The sequence below is a fragment of the Amborella trichopoda genome, chromosome 2 (genome assembly GCF_054954075.1).
Source record: "Amborella trichopoda isolate Santa Cruz 75 chromosome 2, AtrichopodaSantaCruz75HAP2 v2.0, whole genome shotgun sequence".
Taxonomy (NCBI): Eukaryota; Viridiplantae; Streptophyta; class Magnoliopsida; order Amborellales; family Amborellaceae; genus Amborella; species Amborella trichopoda.
In genome coordinates, this window is record NC_142337.1 from 5,411,093 (window position 1) to 5,434,445 (window position 23,353).

Here is a 23,353-nt window from a genome sequence, read left to right on the forward strand (position 1 = left end):
GAATAGTGCTTTGGTTGGCCTTCTGGGTAATGAGATTAATATATTTTTATCAGGTTCATAGATTTTTTTTTTTTGGAGAAAGTATTATTATTATTGTTTCCAAGTTATTTTTTTTCATCATTTCTCTTTTTTACTTTGCTGAATTTGGTGTGCATGTTGTGCTTGAAGCACATACATACATGGAACATGATTCTTAGGTTGCCCTGTGCGGTCTTAGCCTTAAGAGTGTGTGTTACTGTCGTTTCCAAAAATTGACAAATTCATTATTTTTTCCTAAGGACTGCAATATGTAGCGGCACATGCTTTGGTTTTTAAAATTTATTTGTAATTTATATCAAGATAAAATTATTAAAAATTTAACCGGCCTTATAATTTGCAAATTCATAATGTCTGTTTGTAGCTTATTTTGAAATATTTATTTGAGTATATTCTTTATTTGAAAGAGAGTTGATGTCAACTTAAATTAGGGTTGTACTGTAGGACTTTACTTTTGACACGAGGTATTTAGCTGATGAATGTAAAAATTTGATGGATTTAAGGGTGTTACAGTATTAAAGAAATGTTATTTTGGACTTTGTGCTCAATTATCGACACATCTTCAACCACTCAATTTTACATCCAATAGTCGATAATGATCGTGACCTTGTATTAAAGTAAATGGTGTACATTTTATTTAGCTCAATTATCAGCATATCTTCAACCACCCAATTTTACATCCAATAGACGATAACGTCAACCACCCAATTTTACATCCAATAGACGATAATGTTTGTGACCTTGTATCAAAGTAAATAAGAGTTCGAAATTTTGGAAAGATTTAAGATGGGCGTTTTAGTTTTCCTCTACTTTAAATTTTGAGGAAGATATTATTGGAGAATAGACGGATGATTTATCAAGTGTTTAGAATAGAGAATAAGAACTAAAATTGAGAAAAGGATGACCCAAACTTATTCTTGAAGAATTTTGTTTCTTAATGATGCAAATAGTGGTAGCATTATAGGCGCATCCAATTTTGTGCGACTAACACACGCAAACATACAAATAAGGGCGGTGATTTTATGTAACGATTGTATAATAATATAATGCAATAATCTTCAAAAACCATCTAAAGGCTATTTGTTTGATCCAAATTTTAAAATATACACTTTTTTTATTTTAATGAACAATCATAAAAGATAAAAATTTGAAAATATAAATTTAAAAGTATTTTTTTACCCCAATTAATATAGGCCATCCATTTTGATAAGATGCTTAGATCTAAGCCTTAGAAGGATTTTTTTTCTTTTCTAATTTTTTTTATATGACTTTACTATCATTAGATGAACAATGTTAAAAAATAAAAAAATAATTTTGAGTTTGTAAAGGCTAAGATCTTGAAACTCACCAAATGAACGGTCTAGATTCGTTGTTGGAGAGGACTCATTTTGACCGCATCTAGGGTTCAAATTAAAATTTTTTTTTTCTTGGAAATGATTATTAAGATGAAGAGAGAGTGTGTGCAAAATTATGAATTATACAAATACCATTATCATAGTTTTCTAAAAGTGTGATTGCGTTATATTATGATGAAACCGTTGCATTAGATGCACTAAATTTAGGTCTTGTATGTATGTCTCTGTTTTTAGCTGCGGCAATGAATCTTCCTACTTGTGTGTGAGCGGGTGGGAGGCCAGCTTGGGATGTTACTATCCTCTTTTTAGGCAGTTCAACAGTGGAAATCAAACTAGAGATACAACCTTGCTAAGGTCAACAGCTAACCAATCGAGCCACAAACAGGTTTTCCACGCATAAGGGCCGTAATGGGTTGTGCTGGACCAGGACTCAAAAAATTATTATGGAACCCAGACCTGAAGTCACGTGACCGGACCCAAAAATAATATGTGGGACTTGGACCTGGACCTGACTCAAAAATTAAAATATCCATGTATTTAAATATATTTCATAAATTGGGACCCCAAAAAAATATAGTGTAGGACCGTAATCTGAACCCGAACCCAATTGGACCTAATCAGGCCCGGACCGGGCCCAAATGGGGTTCGGGTCCAAGATTTGAACCCAAACTTGATCTGCCAGGTCCAATTTTTGGACTCATATCCGGACCTAGGTTGGGTTTACGCGTTAGGTCCCAGCTCAGGTTATGACCATTGCCATCCCTATCCACGCATGCTACTACTCCCGCTGCAACTTCAAGAATGGAACCTTTTATTAGGAAAAGGGTGCGGATTTTATAAGGATGCAACCTTAAACAATCCAATCAAGGCGCACCTTAAAATTTTGTTATAAAAAATTCTTAGTATTATTGTAAAATCAATTTTTGTACCTAATTAGAAAATTTTGAATATAAAAAATGGTTAAAATCAAGTCGATCTATAAATGTATGCAAATCATGAAAATGGACGGTCTAGATAATGTGTTGCAAGATGCACTATTTTCGGTACTAAAAAACTTTTTTTTTTTCATATTCATACATCGAAATGTCGAGATGATCGATTAGAATGTTTTTTCAACATTAAAACAACATTTCCGATAGATTTTTGAGGTGCATCTGTGATTCTACATTTTAAAGTATAAACTTTTTCCATAGGAAAATGCCACTAAGTCCCTTTTGGAAGCAAGGATAAAAGGGAAAGAAAAGTTTTATTACTATATTTTTTACTCCATTAAACCTAACGATTTGATATCCGTATCACGATAATCGATCGGGACCAATCCTTGTATAATTTTTTTTAAGGTTTATCTAACGTTGTGTAAGACCCCTCTTAATTCATACCCCATAAACTCTTATTTTAATTTTTATATTATTTTATTTAAGAAAAAAGTTTATATAAAGATGCAACCTTATAATGTAGAACTACGGATGCACCTAAAAAATCCATCAAAATGTGGTTTTATGTTGAAAAACCCTATGATTGATCGTCTCGACATCGAGTTGTATGAACATGAAAAATAAAAAGATTTTAAGTCTAAAAAATAATGCATTTTACAACATATTATCTACACCGTCCATTTTCAAGACTTTCATATGTTTACAGATCTACTTGATTTTAACCATTTTTGAAATTTAAAATTTCATAATTTGATATAAAAATAGATTTTGAGATAATCCTAAAAACATTTTACATCAAAATTATATACCATGATAAAATTTGAAAGTGCACCTTACCTCTAGAGCTACGGATGCATCTGTATGCCAACTGCACCCTTTGTTTAATTTCTAGTATTTTTCTCGATCACCAATTCGGAGCCAACCAAATCCGATTCAAATCACCCCATCTAGCGACCAGGCACCCACGTGTGCCTAACCGACAATCGTTAGAGATGCGGGCTTTGAAACACTCATTAAAACTATTGGAAAGTACTCATTTTCACAATTGCCCGTCTCGGTTACACCGATGCGGAATAAGTCACATAGACCTATTAGTTTTTTAGAAAAACTACAAAAAAAAAAGATTACTTTAATTTTTTTCTCCCACTTTTTTCCCCAAAATACACTTTCTATACAAATACCCCTAATCAAATTTAAAAAAAAAAAAAAAACCTAAACTACCTTCTATTACCTTTACCTTACCCACGTCTCTTTCTCTATCCCACCAAAATAGGGGCTCTGGTACTGTTTAAGTGCGGTTTGGCAATAAGGCTCTTGTGTAAAATATGGTTCGGCACTAGGGCTCCGGCATTGTCCGGTACCGTGTAAAGTACGGCCCGGTAGTAGGGCTCTGACATTGTGTAAAATGCGGTTCAGCAGTAGGGTTCAGCACAGTGTAAAGCAATGGTTTAAAAACCGGATCGGTGACTCAGATCGGGCTTTTCAAAAACAGATCCGGATCGGCAAATCGGAGATCCAGATCGGAGAATCGGCGATCTGGATCGGAATCGGGTGAATCGGTCAGAATAAAGCTTCAAAAAAATCCGAAAAAATTATTAAAATTCATTATAAATATTGTTTTTTAGGAATTCAATAAAAAATGAGGGTACTTCATTAAGAATTTTCATGTTTTTGAATGAATATGCGAATATTGATATGTTCTTTCCCTGCATGAACCGCCATTCAACATTTAATTTACATCACACAAAAGGATAAACTTAGAATTATCATGGAATAAGTATATCAACATACATGGACTACAATAAAGCATAAAATTAGTAACATACGATCTAAATTAAGATGTAAAAAGTTTAAATTAACCTGACAGTTCAAAAAGAAAAATAATCACCATATGTAATGATAATATGTTGCGGTAGTTCATGTAGTCATTTTCGTTGTTATTTGTTATTGCAAAAGGACAATAATATTTTCGTACATATCAATTACAAACATTTAGAATAATACAAAATGCAAGCTCCAAACATGGCTACAACTCAATTATCAAGAACATACATTTTTTGCATTAAAAAATTAATAATAAAAACAATTCTTCAAAGAGCCGGCTAACATCAGTCATTCCAACTAAAAAATCCATGAACAACAGATAAAAAAAATACAGTTTTGTATTGAAAATATAATAACATGCATTTTTTTGCATAAATAATCCATCAACATACAATTTTTTCAACAAAAACTTTAACAATAAAAATTTAAAATATGCTTTAATACCTCATGATAATTAAAACCTTGTCACGATTTTCACATCTTTTCGGAAAATCATCATTTTTCAAAAAATTCGATCATGGAAAAAAAAAAAAAAAATTTACAGCAAACTCAAACAATAAAAATTTAAAATTGGGTTTAAATGTTTAATACATCATGATAATCAAAACTTTATCACGATTTTCACATCTTTTCGAAAAATCATCATTTTTCAAAAAATTCGATCATGGATAAAAAGAAATTAAAAAAAAAAGTACAGCAAATTTTCAAAAAATTCGATCATAGATTAAAAAAAAAAATTAACAAATTTTCAAAAAGTTCGATCATGGATTAAAAAAAAAAAATCATAAATTTTCTAAAAATTCGATCATGGATTACAAAAAATTCGATCATGGATTACAAAAAATTCGCTCATGGATTACATAAAATTCGATCATGGATTACATAAAATTCGATCATGGATTACAAAAGAAAAAAAAAACATAAAAAAACAAAAAATTCGATCGTGGATTACAAGAACAGAAAAAAACAATTCGATCATGGATTACAAAAAATTCAATCATGGGTTACAAAAAAAAAAAAACACAAAAAATTCGATCATGGATTACAAGTAAAAAAAACAAACATTTCGATCATGGATTACAAAAAAGTCGATCATGGATTACAAAAAATTCTATCATGGATTACAAAAAATTCGATCATGGATTACATAAAATTCGATCATGGATTACAAAAAAGTCGATCATGGATTACAAAAAATTCTATCATGGATTACAAAAAATTCGTTCATGGATTACATAAAATTCGATCATGCATTACAAAAAAAAAAAACAAAAAATTCGATCGTGGATTACAAAAAAAGAAAAAAACAATTACATCATGGATAACAAAAAATTCAATCATTGATTACAAAAAACTCTATCATGGGTTACATAAAAAACAAAAAACAAAAAATTCGAACATGGATTACAAAAAAAAACAAGCATTTCGATCATGGATTACAAAACATTCGATCATGGATTACAAAAAATTCTATCATGGGTTACAAAAATAAAAAATAAAAAATAAAATTCGATCATGGATTACAAGAAAAAAAAACAAACATTTTGATCATGGATTACAAAAAATTCGATCATAGATTACAAAAAATTCTATCATGGGCTACAAAAAAAAAAAAAAAAAAAAAAAAAAAAAAAAAAAAAATTGTTCTTCACAGAGTCATTTTACATAAGCGATTTTAACTCAAAAATTCACCTCCAAGTGAATAAATTACATCCAATTGACTATATTTTCTGATAAAAAACAATATAAGGAATCAAAAACCTAAATTTTTAACACATTATTTCAAATATATCATGAAAACAAAATCAAAAGGCGGAAAAAAAAAAACAAAAACAGCGGAATTTGGTTCCGCAGGCATCTCACTGTTCATATCAAATTTCTTGCTGTAATTGATCAGATTACGTAAAATTGAAAATTTTAAATCATACTAGACACAATAAAGATTAAAAACCCTAATTATTGAACTCATTTTGTTCAAAATATGCCGTGAAATAAATCAAATGGCGGAAAAAAAAAAAAACCCAAAGTTCTTACCTGTTTTTGTGAACCGAAGCCTTCAATCTCCAAAAAACTCTGTTTTTCTCAACGATTATCACAAATTAGTAACAAAAGCTTTTGATTCACAGCTTTAAGATCAATATGCCTACAAATTTTGAAATATTCATGCCCTATTTGGCATGAAATTTCAGAAATGGCGGAAACCCTAAACCCCGAATTTTTCTTGATCCAAAAAGAACCAATTTTTCCACCATTTAATCGTTGAAAAATCTGAATAAAGCTGTTTACAGCCTGCAAAACAGATCACATGCCGAAAAAAACAAAAAAAATGATCAAAAAATGACAAATTTGAAAAAATCCGTGAAGAACACTGTGCAACCCGTGTTCTTCACGGACTCGCCGATTCCGCACAGTGAATCGGCGAGTCACTGTGCGGAATCGTCCGGTTCTCTCTAGAACCGGACGATTCCCGGTTTTTGAACCGATCCGGTACCTTTTTTGTGAATTCCGAGTCGAACCGGGCGAGTCCGGTTCGACTCGGCGATTTTTTAAACGCTGGTGTAAAGTGATGTCCAACAGTTGCGTTCCGATAGTAGATGTTACTGGATTCTAGGGCTCTGGCACTATGAAAGGGGCAGTTCGACAGTAGTCAGTTTCAGTCCGCTAGTTGTCTCAGAGCGGTCCGACACTTGTGCGCTCCGACAATGTGATGGTGTGCTCTGGCAATGTGCTACTGGGTCCAAAAATCTAGCCAAAATGATTTTTGTGTAAATAAAGGGCATTTTCATCTAAAATGAATGACCTTTTTCCTTTGGGGGTATTTGTATAAAAATTTTGTTTTGGGAAAAAAATTAGAGCAAAAATCAAGTTGCTGGTAAATTGCATAGAAACTATGGTCTTGTGTTTTTTTTTTAAAATTTTTCCTTTAGCATTTGTTTTTGAGCATTAAACATGAACCCATTGTGTAATTGATCTCTGAAGTACCACGTGGCGCAACCGACCATTTCACCATCCTATCTCAGCTTCTTATCCCTTACAATTTTATCTTAGGGTGCAGTTCGTGTAGAGGTAAGGTGCACCTTCAAATTTTATCATGGTATATAACCTTGATGTATAATGTTGTTAGGATTATCCCAAAATCTATTTTTATATCTAATTATAAAATTTTAAATTTAAAAAATTATTAAAATCAAGTAGACCTATAAACATATGAAAATCTTGAAAATGGATGGTATAGATAATATGTTGGAAAATGTATTATTTTTGAGATTTAAAATCTTTTTATTTTTCATGGTCATACTTCATGTGGAGATAATCAATCAAAGGGTTTTTCAACATTAAAACTACTTTTTCGGATGGATTTTTGAAGTGCATCCGTAATTCATCCTTATATAAACTTTTTCCATCCCTTCCTATTTTTCTAATATTCTTACATGAAATCTCAAAATTACATAACTTCCCCCAGCTTTTTATTTTATTTTATTTTATTTTTTGGGGGTATTTGAAAGGTAACGACAAGCCCAAGCCTTATCCTTATCCCTTCCTACTTTTCTAATATTGTTGCATAAAATCCCAATATTTCATGACTGCCCCCAGCTTTTTTTTTTTTTTTTTTGGGTAATTCAATCAGAACGATTTAGAAGTTAATTTTTTAAAGGTATTAATAAATTGGTATCACTGAAAATTTTCAATTGATTTACGAGTTAATTTTTTAAATGTATTAGTGAATTAGTATCAGTGATAATGGAAACCACATCCGTCACTACCCAGCCCTTTCCTACCCTTAGCCCTTTGATTTAGAAAATAATCGACAGAAGTTATGGCTTAGAATTATCCATAAAGGACAAGATTGATAATTACCCATGGACCAAGAACACTTCAAGACAATATGGGGTCACTTTCAGTTCCACGAAGGACCTTTTCTGGATATGGTTGCATATACATTTGGCAATGGTTTCGAGTTTTTTTGTATAATCATGAGAAAGAGATTTCTCAACTTTTCAATTCCCAATTCGTTGATCTTATATAAGGAACTGGTATGGTAGATGCCTCTCACACACACATACACACAGGGAGAGATGGAAAAGTCCCCGCTTTTGATCGCGATGAAGGGCCATCCAGGCACCGGCAAGTCGACGTTAGCGTGCTCCATAGCGGCAGCCCTCAGATGCCCGTACCTCGACAAAGACGATGTGCGCGACCAGACACGTCCCATAGAGAAAGCCCTCGAAATCTGTCAATCTAACAACAACAAACACGATGACCAAGACGCCTATGCCACAGATCTACTTAACGATGTATCGTACTCCGTGCTATGGAGTATAGCAGAGACCCAATTGAAGATGGGGCTTAGTGTGGTCATTGATTGCCCACTTGCACGTGCCAAACTCTTTGAAAGAGTGCTAGAATTGGCCTCAAAATATGGGGCCCGGCTTCTAGTGATAGAGTGCAGGCCAAAGGATGAGAGAGAGTGGAGGAGGAGGTTGGAGGAGAGAGGAAGCGGAGGAGAGGGATCATGGCACAAGCCTTGCACGTGGGAAAGGTTAGAGAGATTGATTAAGGGGTATGATGGGTGTTGGGAGTATGGCACGTGTGGGGTTCCTAAGCTTGTGGTTGATACTACTGCAAAGGTGGAGAGGAGTGAGCTGATCTTGGGGGTCTTAAACTGGATAGCCTTGCCCATCTCTCTTTCTTCTCCTTCTCCTTCTCATTTCCCTTGGAAGGGGATTTAATTAAGGGGTGTGGTTTGTATAGACATGAGGCATCAAACAATCGAAGTAAGGCGCACCTTTAAATAGTGTCATAATGTATTTTTCGGTATCGAAAATTTTTGTAAGGGCTTGAAACTTTATTTTCATATATAATTATAAAATTTCAAGTTTAAAAAATAGTATAGATCGAAATGTTTATAGATCTACCTGATTTTAACCATTTTTAAAATTTAAATTTTATAATTAGATATGAAAATAAATTTTTAGATAATCTTAACAATTTTTACTATAATAAAATTTGGATGTGCACCTTAATTGGATTGTTTAAGGTTGTGACCTTATAGAAACCGTACTCTTATTAGAATGTGTCATTCGAAATACTTTTCTATCCTCTATCAAACATTCTCCGATGGTCATTGTACGTGCCAAAGCATTAGTTGTGTTTTGGAGATTTTTTTTTTTTTTTGGGGGTAAGTGTTATGTTTTGGAGATTGTTCACCGTGTATCTATCTTTATTGAATGCCATAAGAGCTAAAAGTTGTCGAAATTAAATTTACACACCTAAAGCGGATCAGTTGGTCTGACTACTTTGACTGCCTACCGATATTTTAGTTTCTCTGTTCCAAAGTATAATAGGGATTGGCAAAAACTTATAACTAATATTTGACTAATTTTGACTAGTCTGACCAACAAGTTTTGAATGATCAGATTTGCTCAACAATATTGAGCAGCTTTTTTTATCCTGTCCAATTGCTTTGTCTGATGGCTTGAACGGTTTGACTAGACAAGACCCCTCACCAATTCGATAGCCAGTTTGATCCTGATAACGCTGATCCAAGCTAATGTTATCAAATTTTGGGTGTAGTCTTTGGGTGTATTTGGAAAATAAAAAAATTCATAAAAATATGTATAGGTAACCTTCTCCTAAAATTAATACTTGGAAGGGAAATTTGTCAAAACATTACATTTTGTTCATATATTTTAATTTAAGTTTAATAAGCTAGTCAAAATACACATGATTACGAGTTAGAATAGTTGAAATGGGTACGATTTTTAAAGTAATCTCTATATAGGTATATTTTGATAAATTTTTCTTTATTTAATGGCATGATTTCGAATATAAATACCAGACGTGTTTTGGCCTAAACATCCTTGCGTATATTTAGTGGTTGTTTGACGTCTATTTATAATTAGGAATAACATGTATTTCTTCTGTGTGACATGATGTTGAAATAACATGGTTGGAAATGACATGTTTTTGGTATGATAGGAATTTCAGAAAAACATGTTTATATTACGATAAACCTTTACTTTTGTGTTTTTATATGTTATAAAAATCTTAAAAAATTGTCTACATAACTTCAATCAAATATCAAAATTATAAGACATAATTGAAGAAAAATATATCAAAATTAATTGAAAAACTAGAAAAATTGGGTTAATTTGTTTGGTAGAAGGGTTGGCCAGTACATTTAGTAAATTGAAATATAAAATATGTTAGGAAATTGGAGGAGACTGAATATTATGTTATGTAAATTATCTAATTGTGATTATGTTGGGTAGATTTCAATGATTAATATTATATTTTCTATTTATATTAAACAATTAAAGTAAAACGCATCTCCAAAATTTTTCAAAAGATGTAATTTTGACGTAAAAATGCTTTAGGATGGCAAGAGAATCTAGTTGCATATCTAATTATAAAAAGTTTAAACTCCAAAAATGGTTCAAATTAAGTAGATCTATAAATATATAAAAATATTGAAAATGGATGGTCCAAATAATATTGGTACTTAAAATCTATTTTTTTTCATATTCATATATCTCGATATCAAGATGATCAATTAGAGAATTTTCCAACATTAAAACAACCTTTTATGAGGGATTTTTGAGATGGACCTAAATTCTACAGTTTTTTTAACCTCATACCAAATTTTTTCCAATTATTTGTGGTGTTTGGATTTATAGTCATTTCATTTCTATGAGAAAAGAGGGGAAAAATTTCCATAAAAATCAATCAGCTTATGCAACTATTTTTTTAATTTAATGTAACGTGTCATAATGCTAAAGGTGAATGAGAATGTAGATGAGATTGTATATAATGAGACTATTTACCTTTGATATAAGGAGATCAAAATTACTTACAACCATATGATGTGAAATCTAGTTGCTTGAGTGTGCCATAAAGTTCGAGAAATTTTTTTTTAGACTTTACGCTTGATCAATGAAATAAATGCAACCACTCCATTTCACATCTAATGATCTAAATTAATTGTGATCACTTTATGCCACAGGTAAATGGACGTTTTATGTACTTTCCCAACGTGAATTTGGCGATATACATGGAGTGCACGTAATTATGTTTTGGACACCAATGATTATTCTTAGATAAAAAAAAGAAGCGAAATTTAAGTTTTCCAACAATCTCACTGTCTAAAAGTTCTAAACCCATGGAATATTGTTGGTTCTCTAAAAGATGTAAACGATGTTTGCTGCGCTAATTTAGCATTACAATTTTCCCGTCTCTTCTTCTTCTTTTATTTAATATAAAAAATTTACAAAATTGAGGTTTATCTTGATCAATGGCGTTCTCCAGTAGCCTACCACTTTGTAATAAATGGCTTTGACTTCTTAAACTGATGTCTGATGTTGTGAGTTAACTGTCGGACGCCTCTTTATCAGATCTTTTATTTTATTTTATTTTGTGCAAACAAGTTTCCAATAACCTACCTCTTTTCGATAAATCGCTTCCTTTTCAAATTGATGTTGTGAGGATACTATCGGCCACTTCTTCATCATATCTTTTTCTTTTATGCAAAAAGACCACTTAAACTAAATGGCTTTGACTTGTTTTATGCAAAAAGACCATGTAAACTGATATTGTGAGTATACTATTGGGGACCCCTTCATCTTTTATGCAAACAGACCACTTTTCATTAAATGGCTTTGACTTCTCAAACTGATGTTGTGAGTATGCTCTTCGAGGACCTCTTCACGACACTCCACTATGCACGTGTAGAAACGCGACGGAGGCAAGCGTGAGGTGAGTTACCACGTGTGGCCACGTGTCACTATCGTGAGGCTGCCACATGTAAATCTAAAAAATATAGTTTTTTTTGTTGAGACTCGCGATTCATTATTCAAAATCGCCCGGTTTTCTCTAAACACGGGCGATTCTCATTTTTTTCGTAGAACCGTCTCGATAGCAGACGATTCCCGAGACTGAGCGAGTCCGGCTCGACTCGGCGAGTTTTCAAACACTGGCTTTAACCATAGCATAATTGAAAGGGTCAAACCTGAGGCCGTGAGACCAGCAAACCCACGTTTGATCCAGTAATTTTGGAAGCAAACCCGTGAGAATTTTAGAAGCAAAACCCATGAGAAAAATTGAAAGGAATTTTGAAAGCAAACCCGTGAGAATTTTGGAAGCAGAAGCGCGAAAAAAATTGAAAGGAATTTTGGAAAGAAACCCGTGAGAATTTTGGGAGCAAAACTCGTGAAAAAAATGCTCTGTTGTATTAGGTCGCTGAGATGTGGGATTAAAAGTGACGCTTTCTTCTTATTATAGCATCGCGCTCTATTGTATTAGGTCGCTCAGATGTGGAATTAAAAGTGATGCTTTCTTCTTATTATAGCATCTAACTCTCTGTGATACATACTTTCCTCTTATTATAGTATCTGTCTCTCTCTCAAATACACTACTCTCTTATACTTTCCTCTTATTATACCATCTGCCTCTCTCTCTAAAATACACCTTTAAATTTGAGGTTTTGATGCTCCTTTTTCTCTGTCCTCTCCCCATTACTCTTCATTTTTGTATTGCTCTAAACTCTTGCATTCTGTTTTTTCTCCCCTTCACTATTCGTTTCCTTTCTTATCGTATATCTAACTCTTTGTGCTCTCTCTCCACTTCATTTTGTATATTACTCTCTTTGGAATTAAATTCCGAGGCCTTCATAGTTGTTAATGATAAAATGAATTCTTATTACAATAAGGAAAAATCTACCATAAAATATTCCTGTAATTTATCATCTCGACATCGAGATCTATGAATATGAAAGAGAAAAAAGATTTCAGTTCTCAAAAATAGTTATCTTGCAACTGGATTGTCCATTTTCAAGATTTTCAAGTGTTTAAAGATCTAATTGATTTGAACCATTTTTGGAATTTAAGATTTTATAATTAGAGATGAAAATAGATTTTCAAGACATCCTAATAAATTTTGAAACCAAAATTATACTTATGATAAAATTTAGAGGTGTGCCTTAATTTAATTGCTTAGGGTTGCAACATTATACAAATCACACCCTAATAATAAATGTAATTGCAACGATAATGATAAAAGAAAAGAAATCAGAGATTATAATATGATGGTAATGATAATGAAAAAGAAAAGAAATAAGAAAGCATAGTCTGATGTAGACTCAGGCATTTTTACACAGTTTGTCACTTAAAAAAGAAATCAAAGTAAAACATATACTTCTATTAATTTATAGAATATAGAAGAAAGTAATAAATGAAAGAGACATTCAAATTCTAGAGGTGAAACAAGAAAAAAAGTGATATAGGAGAATTTGAAGAAATATAAAAATTCAACAATAAGCATCTTGACACAAGCAATTTTGGATAAACCCTAAGGCTTGCTCCCACCTAGAGCAATTTTGGAGAAACCCTAAGGATTTCTCTCACATAGAGCTCAAGCCTTAAGCATTTTTTTACAAGACAAATATTTCTTTTATTAAAGAGGAATACATGAATGTCTCTCCGGCTCATCTAAGCTCTAATTTATATTGAAAATTATTGGTTTGGATATTATTTGTTCATACAAATAACTTTTGACCAAAATGTCATAGCTTAAATATAACTTAAAACTAAACTTCTAACTTTAATTAAAATGTCTAAAAAGTTTGGTCCAACGATGAAATAAAAAAAAGGCTAAAATATCCTAAAAACTAAAAAAAAGTTATACCCAAACTGTTTCTTGCTCTTTTTGTTTACCCTCCTAGGGTTTTCATCGTCCAAATGTGAGTAAAAATTATGAGGAATTTGTCGCTCCGAAAGAAGATACTTGTAGCTAATTGTTGTTAGATCTCCATCATTTCCTTCGAGTTGAGGAGAACTCACCCTCGAGTTCACATCCTCATCTTCATGCACGTCCATACCATGATACTCTGACAGATCGATAACATTGAAGATGTCTGAAGTCTCAATGTGTGAAGGCGAAGCGACTTTGTAAGTATTGATGTCCATCTTCTTCAAAATCTTGAATGGTCATACCTTGCGATCATTTCGCTTGTTGTATTTTCCCATTCGATGTTGTTCCTTCCTGAGATACACCATTACGCAGTCTCCCACATTAAACTCCTTGAAACGGCGATGCTTGTCTGCTACTTCTTTGTATTTGGTTGCATTGTCTTCTAAACTAGCATGCAATTGATACCACCTGATGTAGGAGAACTTGAAAAAACATAGAAAATCAGAAATAAACATGTTTACACAAGCAATTTTGGAGAAACCTAAGGCTGACTCAATTCTTAAATATTTTTTTTCTCAAAGATGAATACATGAATGACTCTCGAGACCATCTATGCCCTTATTTATATAGAAAAATTATTGTTTTGGACAATATTTATCTATACAATTAACTATTGATCAAAAGGTTCTAACTTAAGAATAACGTGAAATTAAACTCCTTAACTTTAATTAAAATATATAAAATTTTTTTAACTAGTCCAGCAATGAAATAAATATATAAAACACCTTAAATAACCTCAAAAACTTTAAAAAAAACGTACAAACTATTTTTTGCTCTTTTTGAAAGCTCTCCTAAGGTTTTCATCCTCCAAATACGAGTGAAAACTAAGAAGAATTTATTATTCTAAAAAAAGATACTCGTGGCTACTTATTATGCTTAGATCTCCATCAAAAAATTAGTTTCAATATAATAAGGCCTTTGTTTCTCTATTCTCTCCCGTTATTCTTCATTTCCTCTCTCCCTCCGCTCTTCATTACCTCTCCTCTCTCTATCCAAACTCTGCCGCTCTTCAGTTGTTGTCTCTCTAAACTCCATATTGTTTGCTTTCTCCCTCTACTCTTCATTTCCTCTCTCTCTCCAAACACTTTCGTGGGAGACACCCATGTTTTATGAATAAGGCTGCTAATGAGCCAGGCCCGGGCCGGGACAGACCCTTGTCCTTATAAGGCTGGCCCGAGCCCTATTAGGGACGGACGGGGCAAAAAATAACAGGAGAAAATAAAAGAAAAATAAATTAATAATAGAAAGAGGGCTAAACCTGGCTGGCACTAGCCCACCCTCAAGCCGCAATTTGTGATCTAGATCCTACTTTTTTAGTACCAGGCCAAGCCAGCATTGCCAGCCCTAGTAAAACATAGGTTAAATCATATATGTTTACGCTTTATTTTGAGTATACTGCCATGACTTACAGTTTTAAGGACTAGCCAAAGGGAAACATTTGATAAAATCATACCACAAAAAGTTGTAATTTTGGGGCCGAAAAGATGTAGTTTTGGTATTGGAAACTCTTACAATTATGTAAAGGAATTATATACAATGAACCATTTAACTCTAGGACAAGAATATCACAATTACTTATAACCATCCAATGTGAGATCTTGGTCTAAAACATGGTGAGGACCTTAAACTTTCTCTTAACCCATCATAAGCCCAAGAAAAGTAGCATACGTACAATTTTACCAAAACTTTTCATGAATCTCTAATCCGATGTGAAATCTAGTAGGTTGGATGTGTCACAAAGTTTGAGAAAATGTTTTGAATTTTGAGCCTAATAATTGGAAAAGATACAATCACCCAATTTCATATCTAATTAATGGTTAAGAATTCAAGATTAATTGTGACCACCTTACACCAAAAGTAAATGATCTTATTGTATAATTTTCCTTGCATGAAAACCTATTTTCTCCCTAATCATGAAATTATCCAAATTGTGCAAATCTATAAAAACTTGAAAGTCAAATTGAATGATAAATAAGTTGTAAGATGGGAATGAGGTTCGAGGTGGTTAGAAGGCTTGTCCTCAACCTAGCGTCCTAGGCTCTATTCCCACTATTAACACATAACAAAAAAAGGACATGATTTCTATGCAGCCAGCCCGCATATTGTGGAAATGTGGATTGGCAATAAATATATATTTTTAATATAATTTAATTTAATTTTTAGAGAATATAAAACCTTTAACATATGGAGATCATGAATATGAAAAGAAAATTGGAGGTCTCCATATTAGGTTAATACTACAAACTTCACAAATGGCTACCGAAAACCGTTGATCCTCTTGTCAAGTGGCAATAAGAAATTTTTTTCGTTGGCCAAAGAGAATCTGGGCTACATGGAAAACTGCTTTTCGCAAATAGTTACATATTGGATGGATCCCTGGCTCCTCTTCTATGCTCTTTTTCGTGATCCTCACATATGTTTCTTCTTTCATACTTTCAGATTGTTAATGCTTTACTGGTCCCTCTTTATCTAAGCTACACTTCTTTTCCTTTGACATGGACCACCAAGCTATTACATTGGTCCAAGCTATTACATCCCAGCATTTTTTTTGTTTTTGAAATCACTCTCAATTTGATAAACCGGACACCGAACAGGTGGGTTTTTTTACATTTAAACAAAAAGCAATTATCTAGTATTCGAATTAATAACTTTAATAACAAAGACCTTATGTGAAGGATCTTCAAAACCTAATTCCCCCTCTTCACATACAAGTGGGTCAGTTCCATTTTTCTCTTTCTTTTCTTCCCCTTCTTTGATTTCTCTACTAGTCTCCCCCAAAGACAGTCTCATACTGGAGTCAAATCCTTGATCACCATAATCTTCTTGTCCTCTCTTTCTTCTTCCTCTTGTTCAACTAAAACATCATCCTCCGATACCCAAACACTTCAATATTTTGGATTGGGGGTCTATAAAGATCTTAATGGGTATGTAAAGAAAAGAAAGAAGAGGAAGATTATGGTAATGGAGTAGAGATTTGAGGGGCCGGATTTTCCACTGATATACTCCCATTTGCATTTAGAGAGAGGTGCATTGTTGTTTCGCGCTGATGCCCGAACTTGGAAACTTCCTTGTGTGATTTGAGAAGATGAGGGGCATATGTCGCCACCAACAATACCAATACTTGAAGATATAATTCCACGAACACCAGTCTTGAAACATAGGCTATCCTTGTGCTACCTTAAGAACACAATTTGAGATTGGAACCCAAATGAAATGAGTAATATACAAACCCCCCAAGTGTTATAAAAAGAAAAGCTTTTCAGCTTGAAACCTGTTTGTGACCAATTCCCCTGTTCATTACTGTTTTAGGACATGTAAGTGGTGAAAACCACTAGCTAAGTCACAAATTGTACACTTAGATCTTCTATTGAAAAAAAAGAAAGAAAAGAAAAGCTCTAACCCAATGTGAAGATTTTTTTTTCCCTCTTCTATTCAGTTAGAAATAAAAGAAAAAGATCAATATTATGGAAGCACAATAAAAATATAAAATAAACTAGGGACCAAGGATTCAGAAAATAATCAATGGAGCAGCTTAAAACTTCAGCCTGATAACTGACACTCAGTTCTCCTGAGAATTCCTTTTAGAAAGAAAGAAAGAGATAGAGGGACAAAGAACCCCATTTTAGAAGAGAGTTAAAAGAATCAAACAGATGTTTTCAAACCAGATCTTCTTCTATATATCAAGACCACAAAACCCAAAATTAAAATATATTTGGCCCTCTATTCCATAAAACAAACTCAAAATATAGATTCCCAAATATAACTACATATTCAATCACATGAATCAAAGTTAAGAAAACTCACCAGTGGTGCATATTTCACATCTCTTAAGATATTCTTCATATCTCTACTCCAAAATAGCCCAGCATACTCATTATGCAGAGTGCCTTTTCGGTGTTGGAATATTTCAATAATTATTAATCATGAGTGTATTTCTTGACCACAAAGGTCATTAGCTTTCTTATGTCTCATTCCCAAGCTTTATCTAAACTCAATAAAGAGAAAAGACCACTATTGACATCAAGTATCAATAGCTCTGATACTAATGAAAGAAAGACCTATTGATCTTTTACCGGGAAAATATAATTTTTTTATTTTTTATTTTTTATAATAATCACCCTTTACAATTTTGGCAACAAGATCACTCACAAATAGTCTTATTACAAATAATAGAAATTCCAAATAAATAAATCTCAACTACTTGATGTCATTCATATAACCTAATACTGTATTTGAGAATATAAAGTAAAAGAACTTAACAAATAAAAGAAAAGATGTCGGAGATTACTTCAATCGGGCTTTTTACACCCCACATCGAGTCACCACATCCAATGGCGTGGGATATGTGGTCTAGCTTCAATCTCGAACCAGGATAGCTGATTTCGGCCAAACTAGATAATCACCCCTTAAAAACTCTACTAAAACTTTAACCTCCAAAATTAACTTAGATCTAGAGAGGAGAGAGAGTACCACCTATAAAAACTCTACTAAAATTTAACCCTCAAAATTAACTTAGATCTAGAGAGGAAAGAGAGTACCACCTATAAAAACTCTACTAAAATTTTAACCCTCAAAATTAACTTAGATCTAGAGAGGAGAGAGAGTACACCTAAAGGAGAGAGAGTTCCACATAAATTTTGAAGAGAGCAAATTAGAGAGAGACAGATGGAGGAGAAAGATAGAGGAGAGAGACTGGGGTGTGTCCCCCTAGGAGAGAGAGAGGTTATGGGGGAGAGAGAGAGCTTGTGTTGAGATTGGGGGGAGAGCAACCTTATAGTCAATATTTAGGTTTAAGGTTTCTTAGGGTTTTCCCACAATTTGCCTTTTTCATGAGATTGAATTTAGACCGCTAATCAAGGTGGCTTGTGGGGTGAGAGATCTGAGCTATCCATTTTATAGATAGGCCATCAACATTATGGAAGGTACTTGGACCATTATCCCCCTTTTCTTAAACTATTTTACCATCAATATATTTAAATAAAATAAAAATAATGCATTTTATAAAATTGCACAATCCATGTTACATATTCTATAAGGATATGTCAAATAATATCAAGTAGATAAATACTACCAAATATAAATAAGATAAGATCCATATCAATTCAAATTTACCATATCTCTTTAAAACAAACTTGCTACAAAATAGATAAAGCCATGGTCAATATATCACTTTCAAGATTTGATCATATGCCACAAATCAAACTAACCTTATCTTAAAAGCAAACAAGAGAATCCAAAGAGGGTGGGGCGTGCCACCCTTTTGTGGTACATGTGGGCCCCCACCCACATGCCACATGGTGGGGCCATGTGCACTATGGGCCCCCATGGAATTTTATAAAAAACTATTATTTTTAAAATTGAATAAAACAATTTAAAATATATATTTGAATTTTTATAACTTTGTAAGAATAGTAACTGTATTTTTATAAGTCCAAAAATCACAAATAATTCAAAAAAACTAAAATCATTTCAATAATAAAATGAACACAATTAAATTAATATGATGGGAAAATGATCCATATGGTTTTAGGAATCCAATATGTAATAACGAGGTACTCCACCTTCAACTGTGGACTACAAACCACACTAGCTTTATCGAACCTACCCAGTGTTTCTTATGACTCATAGTCCAAACACGAACTCATTAGCGGGTCACCAAAGTCAAGTCGATGAATCAAGGGGTCGCAATCGTAGTCTATGGATTACAGGTCCTCCCCTAGAGACGAGTCAAGGTTACCACGCCCTGATGCAACCACAACTCTATGGTTCATAGGGGTATCTCTCATACATACATACGCTTCACCCAAAGGTGGATATCTGGCTTTCCCGAACGATCTATCAATATGCATGCCGTGTGATGGAACATGGATGAGGTTTTGGCCCCCGTCTCAATAGACCTACCATCACACACAAGGGTCACACAGTCCCTCATCTCACTCATCTAGGTATTAGCTTCGACCTCATCAAGGGCTTAACCCAAAACCCTCATTGGTTAATTATTTATGCCCAGGTATCTTGGGTTTTCCAAGCGTCTAGCCTAGATCGATAAGCATAGTCTGGTATAAGTAAACATCATTTGCTTAGTATGGTACTCGAAGGACCACACTCCCATTAAGTTTATGTTTCACTATGAAAGTATTTCAATACACACTCATAAGGCCTTTAAAAGCCACACAAACCCAACATCTCCCACTTGGCCTTTGAATGCCTTACATTCACTATTCCTCACTTTCTCTTATTCACATCTCTCTCACATGTCTTACAAAAATATTAGGGACAACTCCCTTAGTCAAATGGTCTGCAATCATCAAATCTGTAGATATGTAGCTGATCTCGATCTCTTTCAATCTCACCTCATTTCTCAAGTGATAAAAATAAGACTTAATATGCTTTGAGTTCTTGTGAAATCGGGACTCCTTAGAGACACAAATAGCCGCAGTGTTGTCGTGGAAAATTCACATTGCCTCACAACGTATATGATGAAATTAAGTTGATTAAAAAACTTCTTAATCCACACAGCCTCCTTGGATGCTAGACAACATGCCATATACTCGGATTCCATGGTGGACAAGGCCACAATATCTTGTTTCTTTGACTTTCAAGAAGCCGCACCCCCTCCAAGCATAAACACATACCCAGATGTAGACTTCGCATCATTTGGATTCGCGGGATAGCTTGCATTTGAATATTCCTGTATTGTTATTTCTGTCCCCCCTTTATATGTGAACGCATAGTTCATGGTCCCCTTTAAATATCTGAGAATTCTTTTTACAGCTTTTCAAGGCTCTTCTTCTGGATTACTTTGAAAATGGCTTACCAGACTCATGATGAAGGATAAGTCATGCCTTGTTCTCATCATGGCATACATAATGGATCCAACTGCACTCCTGTATGTCACTCTCTCCATGGCTCTTATATCTATATATTCGGTAGGATATATCTTATTACTAAGCTTCGTCTTTTTGTCAATTGTGGTGGACATAGGCTTACACATATTCATATTAAACTTTTCCAGAATCCTCTTACAGTAGGTTGCCTGGAAAAAGTTGGATAGTCTTCTCTTTCCTATTTCTTATTATCTTGATGCCCAACACATATGAAGCTTCTCAAAGATCCTTCATATCGAAGTGTTGTGCAAGAAAATTTTTCGTCTTTACTACTAGGGCAATTGAGCTACTAAGAATTAGCATATCATCTATATATAACGATATAAAGACCACATCAATCCCACTAACTTTTTGATATATGCAATAATCCTCATTATTTGTAGAGAACCCTACAAGAGCAAGAGTCTTTTGGAATTTTATATACCACTGTCGCAATGCTTATTTCAGGCCATAAAGGGATTTATTGAGTTTACATACAAGGTTCTCTTTCCCTTTCTCTTCAAATCCCTCAGGTTGGGTCATATAAATTTTTTCTTCTAAATCCCCATTTAGAAAGGCTGTTTTGATATCCATTTGATGAACCTCAAAGTCAAAATGGGCTGCTATAGCTATAAAGATTCGGATGGATAGAAATTTGGCAACATGAGAAAAAGTTTCCTCATAATCTATCCATTCTTTCTAGGTGAAACCTTTTGCAACCAACCTAGTTTTATATTTTCTATTTTCCCTTCAGAGTTCAGCTTTTTCTTGAAAATCCATTTACAACCAATGACCTTACGTTTTTCAGGTAGGGATACTAATTCTCATACATGGTTTTGGTTAATGGAAGCATACTCATCTTTCATGGCTTCTACCTAGTATTCCCTTTCAGGACAGGTCAAGGCTTCTCGGTGAGTTCTAGGTTCTGAACTGGATCTTCTCCAACCTTATCAAAATATTCTAGGTAAAAAAGTGGTCTACTGACTCGGTTACTTCGTCTTGATTCAGGTAAAGATTCACTTTCTATAGGGAGTTCAGGATCAGGTTGGGTTGGTTTGGAAGTTTCAGGTTTAGGGTCTCGAATTACATCCTTGTTTTGGGCCTCCTCATACAAGTCGACTTGTTTTCTACTCACCCTTGCTTCAAGGAACTCTTCTTTGAAGAAGTGAGCATCACAGCTTTCAATAACTGTACATGTTTCAAGGTTGTAGAATCGATACCCCTTATCATAATATGGGTAACCAATGAAAATGGATTTGACAGTTTTGGGTTGCAATTTGGTTCTATTTTCCTGTGGGATAAGGACATGGGCTGAGCAACCCCAAACTTTCAGGTGTTCAAGGGAGGGAGTACGACCTGTGAATATTTCGTGAGGAGTAAGTGAGACAGCTTTTGTGGGAGTCCGGTTAAAGATGTGACATGCTGCTAATACGGCTTCTCCTCAAAACTCCAATGAGAGATTTGCATGCCCCATCATACTCCTTACCATATACACTAAGGTCCTATTCCTTCTCTCAGCTACACCATTTTGTTCAGGAGTATAAGGCATAGTGTACCGATGGATGATCTTATTTTCAATGCACAATTCTTTGAAAAGGTCAGATAAATATTTCCCCCCTATCGGTTCTATGGACTTTAATTTTTCAGGTTGGTTTGGTTCTCTACTTGGACCTTATATTCTTTGAATTTTTCTAGGGCTTCTAATTGTGCAAAAATAAGGTACACATAGCCATATCGAGAGTGGTCATCTATAAAAGAGATAAACTATCTTTTTCCACTTTTGATGGTCACATTCATAGGTCCACATATGTTACTATGAATGATTTCCAATACACTAGTAGCTCTTTTTGCCCTGGTGGTATTTTTTCTTATTAGTTTTCCTTGTACACAAGACTAGCACACTTTCAATAAATCTCCCTTGTAATTTTGAAGAATCTCATCCCTTTTTAATCTTTCCATTCGTTTGATATTAATGTGTCCTAACCTCATAGGTCATAGGGTAGCATTTAATTCATTAGAAGACGAGACATAAGCAACGTTTATTTCAATAGTAAATAGCCCGTCTACAAGTCGTCCAGTCATGATCGCATCTTTTCCCTTCTTAACCACCACTTTCTCTCAAATGAAAGTGGTTATGAATCCAGCCATAGACATCGTAGGTACGGAACCAAGCACTTCCTCATATTAGGAGCATAAAGTGCTTGCTTTAGGATCAATGTGCTCTCACTATTCAGTTTCAGCTCAAAATCTCCAACTCTAAGTACATCAGTCTTCTGATTTCCTCCTATATAAATATGCTGCTGTCCTGGCTCTATAGGAGTAAAAGAACGATAACCTTCATTAGTGTTTGTGATATGGGCCATAGCCCCCAAGTTAAGACACCAAGAAGCTCTTTAAGGGTCAGCTAGCATGGACTCGAAAACCACACATATCAATTCCTTGTTAGTTCTACTAGATTTGTTGAACCGACAACTGTTAGCTATGTGGTTCACCTTCTTACAAATAAAACAAGTTTGAGTCTCTTTCTTTGCTGCCTTATTTCCAAAATCTCTTTTTTTGAAATATCTTTTCTTCTCAAATGTATTTCTTCCCT

The 23,353-nt window shown here is 33.8% G+C and overlaps 1 protein-coding gene across 1 annotated transcript; it reads left to right on the top strand.

The window, feature by feature from the left end:
• The first annotated feature begins 8,105 nt into the window (after positions 1–8,105).
• Positions 8,106–9,406, top strand: LOC18443091 (P-loop containing nucleoside triphosphate hydrolases superfamily protein). The gene has a single exon (XM_006853291.4). The coding sequence runs from the start codon at positions 8,194–8,196 to the stop codon at positions 8,878–8,880; it is 687 nt and encodes a 228-aa protein (XP_006853353.2). The 5' UTR covers positions 8,106–8,193; the 3' UTR covers positions 8,881–9,406.
• The last annotated feature ends 13,947 nt before the right edge of the window (positions 9,407–23,353 follow it).